General features: G+C 40.7%; 1 protein-coding gene across 2 annotated transcripts; it reads left to right on the top strand.

Annotated features, from left to right (window-relative positions):
• Window positions 1-8,913, top strand: rrp36 (ribosomal RNA processing 36). Of its 2 annotated transcripts, none has more exons than XM_071512333.1 (10): window positions 1-125; window positions 1,503-1,962; window positions 3,106-3,241; window positions 4,098-4,164; window positions 5,364-5,468; window positions 5,639-5,716; window positions 6,920-7,037; window positions 7,791-7,928; window positions 8,020-8,044; window positions 8,101-8,909. In XM_071512333.1, exons 2-8 carry the CDS (start codon window positions 1,506-1,508, stop codon window positions 7,922-7,924), a joined length of 1,095 nt encoding a protein of 364 aa, XP_071368434.1. In that variant the 5' UTR covers window positions 1-125; window positions 1,503-1,505; the 3' UTR covers window positions 7,925-7,928; window positions 8,020-8,044; window positions 8,101-8,909. The 2 variants fall into 2 exon arrangements, with proteins under 2 accessions (XP_071368434.1, XP_071368435.1); XM_071512334.1 differs by having other exon boundaries at window positions 8-125; window positions 1,472-1,962; window positions 8,101-8,913.
• The last annotated feature ends 243 nt before the right edge of the window (window positions 8,914-9,156 follow it).

The following is a 9,156-nucleotide window of genomic DNA, read 5'->3' as shown; positions in this document are numbered from 1 at the left end:
CTTGACACTTGTAACATAAACACACGTGGATAATGGAGCTCAGCAAAACAGCAGAACTTTGACTACAACCTCAGATCAAGGAATAATAAGTATTTCTAAACCGAAATCGTGTGAATCTGGAACCGGTAAGAGAGCCGTTCATCCCCGATAAGACAGGCTAGCTAGCTCCTATCTGTCTCCAGTGCGAGCCGTTCTCTCCTGCTTAGACGGAACCTAACGCCAAAACTATATTCCAGAGTCTGTCAGTTTGATATTACATTGCTTATTGGTAAAGGTAAATACTTTTCAGAACATGTATTGGGATCTTTTACGCATAGGTTGGGTCTTCTGGTAAATTCGGCATATAAACGATCCACCAAACGGCAGTAAATTTCAATACAATGTCAACTTTTTAAACTGGTTGACAACACTCGCTTCTGCTGTTAACTGTGTAATTTTGGTGGAAGACGTTTGTGGGAACAAGTGAACCAATCACTTAAAAGTTAAAATTTTATTGAAATAACTTCTGCTCGGTGTATTGGATGGAAGCCGAATCGAAGAGTGACTCATGTTGATTGGTAAAACCTCTTCAGTCTTGTTCCCCCAAGTATTTTCTTTTGCCGATAAGGAAGGGAACATTAAACTACAAGATTTTTTAAATGGAGTTTGGTCTCGCCACACTAGAGAATGGAACGTGTCGCGGCTGGATAGAAGCGAGTTAAATGTAACTTAAGTACAGTAGTAATGACACTGAAATTAGACAGTTTTAAAGTTTATAGCGAATACTAAGCCAAGCTTCCATCTTAACTTTAAACACTATTTGTGTAGAAGCAGTGTTCTTGATCAGCTCCATGGGATGAATGCAATGTTTACATTCTTTCTATTTGTCCGTGGAGAAATAATAATAAACTTTATTCATACAGCACCTTTCTTACACAGTGTTTACAAGGTGCTTTACAATAGGGCTGCAACTAACGATTATTTTCATTGTCGATTATTTTCTCGATTAATCGATTAGTTGTTGGGTCTATAAAATGTCAGAAAATGGTGAAAAATGTCGATCAGTGTTTCCCAAAGCCCAAGATGACGTCCTCAAATGTCTTGTTTTGTCCACAACCCAAAGATATTCAGTTTACTGTCATAGAGGAGTAAAGAAACCAGAAAATATTCACATTTAAGAAGCTGGAATCAGAGAATTGTGACTTATTTTACTTAAAAAATTACTCAAACTGATTAATCGATTATCAAAATAGTTGGTGATTAATTTAATAGTTGACAACTAATCAATTTATCGTTGCAGCTCTACTTTACAGAATAAAAAACAGAATACAATAGTAAAACAAACATACAATAGTTAAAATAGTCTTTTCTCTTGCCGGCTCCACAGGGAAGTCAGAGGTCAAAGGTCAGGGTCTGGAGCTGGTGGGGATTCAGTGTCTTGCTCAAGAACAGTTTAACCAGTAAACTGCCCTGTTGCCCCAAACCAACACAGAGACTGACTCTTCCTCGTTTCTTCCCCCAAGCTGATGATGTCGTCTGCAGCCCGGAAAGCTCCAGCGAAGGGGAAAGAGAAGATGGCGGCTGCTGCTGTGAGGAAGGCGAGGATGACGAGCAGCAGCGAGGATGAAGACTCTGACGTGGAGAAAAACTTCGCTCTGCTCACCAGGGGAGGAAGAGGAGGAGCTGAGGAGGTCAGCGACGAAGAAGACATGGATGAGGAAGAGGTGGAGGACGAAGGGTCTGACGGTGATGAAGAGGGAGAGGAAGGGTCTGAAGGTGGTGAGGAAGAGTCTGAAGGTGGTGAGGAAGAGGAGGAGGAAGAGTCTGATGGTGGTGAGGAAGAGGAGGTTGAGGGGGATGAGGAAGGTGACGAAGAGGATGTTGAGGGGGATGAGGAAGAGGATGGCGACAGCGAAGGCGATGATGATGATGATGCTGATGATGATGCTGATGAAATCCAGACCAAAGACGACATTAAAAAAGGTGAGTGTGGCTGCAGCTCCGGCACAGGAAAGTGTGTCGGTCACTAATATAGTTAAGTTTCAGCATTCAAGAAAACTTTATTGTCCGTTATTGCAAGCAACATGGAAGTGTTTCTTGGCTTGTGTCTGGATCAGCAAACAAAACAACAACAAACAAAAACACGTTCCAAACCGTTCCCTATCACAGGAACAGTGCACTATATACTGTGTCCGCTATTCTGTGCTAGTGTCCGAATTCTCAACGGTTAATTTGATTCACTATGTAGTCCACTATAAAATACCCACAATGCACTGCAAATTGTAGTGAACAGACGATGTACCCTAACTAGGGCTGAACGATTTTGAAAAAATATCTAATTGCGATTATTTTGACTGATATTGCAATTGCGATATGATTTGCGATATTAGAGGGAATAACAATTTTTACATCATTATTCTCATCTTCATTGAAAAACGTATTAAAATGATTACGGTGTGATTTTTGCAGGGATCTGTACCAAACAAAGATGTTTTCTTAAGTCTGTAGAATATGATGTGTAGGCCAGGACATCTCTGCAGCACCACAATATTTACTTTAAAATGATATTTTGACACATTTCACCTTTAACAAATATTGCGCCTCCTGTGATTTGAAAATTGCAGTAGACCATATTGTGATTTTGATAAAATTTCGATTAATTGTTCAGCCCTAACCCTACAATTTCTCCTGTATACCACAATGCGATGCGATCGTGTCTTACAGAAGAAGAAGAAGAAGAGTCGTCCTAGTTGCTAGCTTGTGAGCTAGCTAACGTTAGCTCACCAGCTTATTGTTTGCCAAACCAGAACCTTAACTTAGCTGACAAAACCACACTTGCACATGATTAGAATTTCAACAATTTATTTGTAATTTAATGTTCAAAACTTCCTAAAATCGATACCTGAGTCCATTTCAACCTGCTGTTATGATGCCTGGTTTGTTTATGAGATGCTGGGAGCGTCACATGAATATCCGCCACATTTTTTTTCTTGAAGCAGTGATGTTTAAAAACTTTGTTTGGTCGTTGCCCATGTGGTTCACTATATGACAAACTCTGCTTAGGGAACAGAGAGTGAACGAGTCGACCGTTCTGAACGCAGCTTTTCTTTTCTCGACTCTTTCCAGAACTTTCCTCCATGTCGTTCGAAGACGTCATGAAGCTGCAGAACAAACTGGGGACCAAAGTCTATAATGAGATAGCATACGGCTCCAACAAGACGGTTCAGAAGGACAAGAAGAAGAAACGACTCAACAAGAACAGGTGACAGGTCTCAGTCTGCTGACTCAGCAAGACAGCCTGGGTCAACAAGCAGGCGGACATTTTAATACTCAGTTTATTATGAAACATTTCTCCTATTTCCAGGTGTGCCTACCTGTTGAATGTTGAATTATTTTTGTTGAAATGATTAAATAATTTATAAATGACTAAAATTATACAGTTTGTCTGCAGTGGGAGTCGAACCTGTGACCCGGCAGTGTTGGTGCCTCGCTCTGTACATGCTAACAGTCTGAACATGCTAACAGTCTGAACATGCTAACAGTCCGAACATGCTAACAGTCTCAACATGTTAACAGTCCGAACATGCTAACAGTCTCAACATGCTAACAGTCTCAGCATGTTAACAGTCTCAACATGCTAACAGTCTAAACATGCTAACAGTCTCAACATGTTAACAGTCCGAACATGCTAACAGTCCGAACATGCTAACAGTCCCAACATGCTAACAGTCTCAACATGCTAACAGTCCGAACATGCTAACAGTCCCAACATGCTAACAGTCTCAACATGCTAACAGTCTCAACATGCTAACAGTCTCAGCATGTTAACAGTCCGAACATGCTAACAGTCTCAACATGCTAACAGTCTCAGCATGTTAACAGTCCGAACATGCTAACAGTCTCAACATGCTAACAGTCTCAACATGCTAACAGTCTCAACATGCTAACAGTCTCAACATGCTAACAGTCTCAGCATGTTAACAGTCCGAACATGCTAACAGTCTCAACATGCTAACAGTCTCAGCATGTTAACAGTCCGAACATGCTAACAGTCTCAACATGCTAACAGTCTCAACATGCTAACAGTCTCAACATGCTAACTGTGTTTCTCTGTTCAGGCCGATGGAGATTTCAGCCAAGAGGCCCGCTCCGTTCCTCAGGCAGGTCGTTCCTGTCAGGAAAACTGTGAGTCTGGAGCAACACTAAGATCTGTCACAGACTGCACACAACACACAACACACACACAACACACACACACAACACACACACCACACACACACGACACACACAGACAGGACACACAGGACACACAACACACACACTGCACTGACGTGAGCAGAGGGTTTAAAGTGGCTGCTGTAGAGGAATGTGGATTTTCACATTCTCCGTCGCCGCCAAAAGAAAAAGTAGAGAAGAAGCTGCTGTCAGATCAGCCAGCGTCTCTTCATCTGTTTACCTTCTTCACTGGTAGTTGCTGGTTTAGCAGTAATTTTCATTTAGTGTCTCTACCTGAAACGTGTGATACTGCAGCAGACGTTAGCGTTACACATTTTGCTACACAAGAACACGAGAAACGCGTCTTGCGTTGCTTATGTCGACTCTGTACCAGGTCTAAAGCTCCAGCCTGCTGTAGGAAAGTACTGGTGGTTTAAAGCTCCACATGGTGTAAAGCAGGACTCCCCTCTCCTCTGTGATGATAAAGGAGTTGGATGGTCTATCTAAACATGGTGAAAGTATCAAAACTAAATCCACACAATCCATATTAGTGCAGCGAGCCTCTAAACGAGCCGTTTGGACTTCCGTAACTTTGTGGCGTCACAAAGGTTCGCTCATTATCATTTTTGTAAGAAATAATAGACTAACTAAGTGTTTTTTTCAAAGCGGTTGAGCGGTTGTCATTGTTTATTACCGGAGAGTTTTCCCTACCTGTAGCCGCCGGGCCGCGGCGTCTCACGTTTCACTCTGGAAACGGTTAGCCAATGGGAACGGAGGGTCGTTAATATTAATGAGCCTTAAAGACACGGAGACAGAAACAGCCTGTTCTTGGTAAGGCTCAGAGAGATGCTGGAAAATGAACGTGGAAAAATGGATTGAGAGTGTTTTTGGTTCATGACACCACACACACAGCTTTGAATGGACAGAAAGACACAAAATAAAACTCTGGAGGATATGGACCTTAAAATGAGATTCTTCTCTCCCACTCATTCAGTGTTGTAGCATCATTTAGCTGCATCAGAGCTCTATACTCTCTAATATACTTTATGAACTCTGTGTCTGTTTTCTGCACTGTATCAACTGACTGACTGGATTTATTTTGATTCTGTTTTTGCCTGCAAACTGCAAATGAATCCACTGTTTCTGTCGTGTGTGTTTTCTCTCTCCAGGTCTCGAGAGATCCTCGATTCGACGACCTGTCCGGAGAATACAAACCTGAAATCTTTGAGAAGACGTATAAATTCATCAACGACATCAAACAGCGAGAGAAAGAGGTGAGAGGCAAAAACATGCAGACAAAAGAAAAACACATCTATGTCCAGCAGAAACTCTTCCCTGGATAAATAAAGTCAGAAATGAGTTGTAAATTGTTGTTGAAGCCATTCGGTCAGCAGAGAGAGAGGATAGGAGAATATAACGTCAGGTGCTGTGTGTTGCTCTCCAGATCGTCCAGAAGAAGCTCAAGAGGACGAAGAGAAACGACCAGAGGAAAGAGAAGCTGCAGACGCTGCTGAAGAGGATGGTGAGTCTTCATCTGGAGGAACCAGAGGAGGAGAGAACTAGACTGTCCTACTGTAGGAGAAGTGCTGTTACTTTGCTGATATTTTACTGAAGTAGAAGTAAAAAGTGTGTGATTTAAAATGTCCTCAGAGTAAAAGTTCCTGAGTTCCTCTTTAGAACAGAGAACGTTGTCAGCTGTGATCTTTTCCATGTGATTCTAACAGGAGAGAGGACAGAGTTCAGACTAGATTCTTTTCACTGGAAACATTAGAAATGACAAAATAAAGTGCAGAAACAAAATAAAGTAATTTACTGTGAACGGTTGAAACTGATTATAGAAATCAAACTCATGATGCTCTTACCAATTTTTTATCCTATTAAAACCATATTGCATTGAAAAGTCCTAGATATTTAGTTTTCTTTAAGATATTAAATTGATACTGGACTCTTGATTTGTTCTGACTTGACTTGCTGTTCTACATTTAGACTTGAGACTTGACTTGGGACTTGGGTGCCTGAAGACTTAAAGGATAAGGCTTGTGTTTTTTTTAATGCATTTCTTACCGTCAACAAATCTTATGAAAATAACAAAATCAGCAATGATTTTGTTTTGCCAAAAAGTCTGGTCCATGTAGCCGGTGCCCAATGCAGCCATGTCCCAGCAGCCATAGAACTCCATTGTATTAAAAATTGTATCAAACAACTTAATGAGCCGGCTGTAAACACTTTGCGATCTCAGGAAAGTAGTTCCGTAGCACAGAAAATAGTCCCCGGCGTAATGAAGAATTTGTTCCCATTTGATTTGGTAATAACTACATCAGCCTGACTTTTCATGGTAACAGTTAGCGATTTTTAAAATGTAAACTATGTCTTTGTGAGCTGAATTTAAAGGTTTTTATCTTAAAATTGGAGCCAGTGACTTCCGGGTTGACGACTAAAAACGGAACGTGGGAAGTCAGAAAGTAACGGGAGGAGAGCAAACGCATTGTTGATTTTGTTATTTTCATAGGATTTGTTGACAGTAAGCAATGCATTTAAAAACACCGGCCTTATCCTTTAAGACTGACTTTGGACAAAGTTGACATATTTAGTAGAAATATATGAACGAAAAGCATGAAAACTATATGAATGACCACACACAGTATATGCAGGATGTGCAGAATAACAGCAGCAGAGCATATATAGAGAAATATGAGCTGAACATGTGAACTGTGGAACTCTGCAGGAGAACCAGGAGCGAGCGAGGCAGAGCGTCCAGCAGCAGAGGGAGAGAGAGCTGGAGCTGAAGAGGCAGCAGAGGCAGCTGGCAGCACAGGGACTCAAACCTTTCTTCCTCAAGAAGTGTGAGTACAAAGTTATCTTTATTCATTTTTTAGATTCACAAGACGCATCTGTTACTTCAGCCTGTTGTGTGTCGGCATATTTTCTTAGAAACTGTAGCTCATTTGGGTTAGTTGGTTTGTTTTTTGTTTTGTTTTGTGTTTTTGTATTTGATTTTAATTGACAAAAACTGTACAGAAAACTGAATCATATTACAACTAAACTGTAAATGGTAACACTTTACAATAAGGGTACATTAATTAAGGGTTAGTTAATGCTTAATAAGCATGAACTAACTTGCTAATGGTGTTCATGTTAACTAAGGTATTAATTTATACATTATTTAATAGTCATCTTTATAAACTATTAAGTAATGTATAAATTAATACCTTAGTTAACATGGACACCATTAGTAAATTACACATTAGTTAACTGTTAATTAAGGGTTAGTTAATGCTTATTAAGCATTAACTAACCCTTAACTTAGTGACCCTTATTGTAAAGTGTTACCCTGTAAATTGTACTATAAAAGTCAAATGCTCATAATAAAATGAAGTATTTTGAATATAAATGGATAGAGAGCTGCTACAGAGTTATGAGTAAATCTAGAATTTCAACAAGTTATTGAGTTATTTTACGTAAATTGTTTAAAACAGTGCTAAAAATGTTTATGAGGGATGATTGAATAAAATTTTCAAAATCATATCGATTGAATCGGCCTGTCTGCTGTCTGCTGAACTCTTCTTCTTCTTCTTCTCTTTCTGCTCGTTCACCAGCCGACAAGAAGAAGCTGCAGCTGGCGGAGAAATACAGCGAGCTGAAGAAGAGCGGCAAGCTGGAGAACTTCCTGAGCAAGAAGAGGAAGAGGAACGCCGGGAAGGACCGCAAGAGGCTGCCGCCGCAACAGTGAGGAGTGAGGAGTGAGGAGTGAGGAGTGAGGAGTGAGGAGTGAGGAGTGAGGAGTGAGGAGTGAGGCGGGAGGAGTGAGGCGGGAGGAGTGAGGCGAGAGGAGTGAGGCGAGAGGAGTGAGGCGAGAGGAGTGAGGCGAGAGGAGTGAGGCGAGAGGAGTGAGGCGGGAGGAGTGAGGCGAGAGGAGAAGAAGAAAAGGATTCCTGTTTCCTCGTACAGTATGTTGCTGCAGAACAGTCGGCTGCAGATGACCTTCCTGATCAGATCAGTCACGTCTCTGTCCTCCTTTTGCTGTTGAAACTCATTTTCTGTACTTTTACTTCACTGTTCTGGGGTCAGGATGGAGGCAGCAGGTTTACAGTCTGGTCTCAGCTGGAGATGTTTTTGTGCGTTGGACTGATGACTGACTGTAAAATTCATGATGCTTTTTGAAACTGAGCTGAAGTCGAAGCTCCGAGCTGCTTCACCTCAAAAACTCAGGATTCATTTCAAAATTTGTTCTCTCACCCTTTACTGAAGGCTTTATTCAGTTGGTATGGATTTGAATCAGTTGTATTACTGAGAGGGATATGTTTTTATTAAATCGGTTCATTTATGTGTTTGTATCTGTGGAGTCATTTTGCAGATTGTCTGTGGCTCCTTAAAGTCTGAAAAAGTGTTCAATTAAATAAATTGAAGGTCTGAAAAGATTTTAAATGTCTTGAATGCAGGAAGCAGAGATCTTAACCTTTTTTACCTTAACCTTAACATTTTTTGTAAACATGTAACACACATACATTTTGATGCAGCTATAAAAGTTGCTAGTGGTATTACCAGATTCTTTACATTCAGAGATATTTAGTGGAGGCAGAGATGGAAGTGAAGTCAAATGAGACGGATATGAATTGTGTTTGACCTGAAGCAGCAGCAGCAGTGTCGCTTTGATTTTCTTCTGTTTTATGACATGACTGGTCCTGTAAGTCTGTGATTCTCAACCTTTTTCATATCATTGATTGATTGATTGATTGATTGATTGGGGGGGGGGGTCAGGACGGCAGATCTGACCTGGCAAGAATGACACAATAACATTAATCAAAACAATAATACAATACACTCAGCAAGTTATTCACAGTATAAACAACATCAATCACTACCTCAGTGCTTCTTTGGACAATGCTTGGTCCTACTCGCCACTCTGTTAATAAAACTAATTAAAAACTCTGTACATCAGAGATAAATACATCAATATATCAA

This window comes from Centroberyx affinis, unplaced genomic scaffold (assembly GCF_046629955.1).
Source record: "Centroberyx affinis isolate AG114_WGS23_722 - 3 ecotype Tasmania unplaced genomic scaffold, CSIRO-AGI_Caff_v1 ptg006243l_1, whole genome shotgun sequence".
NCBI lineage: Eukaryota > Metazoa > Chordata > Actinopteri > Beryciformes > Berycidae > Centroberyx > Centroberyx affinis.
The sequence above is the reverse complement of the archived record's forward strand: the minus strand, read 5'-3'. Positions and strand labels throughout refer to the sequence as shown.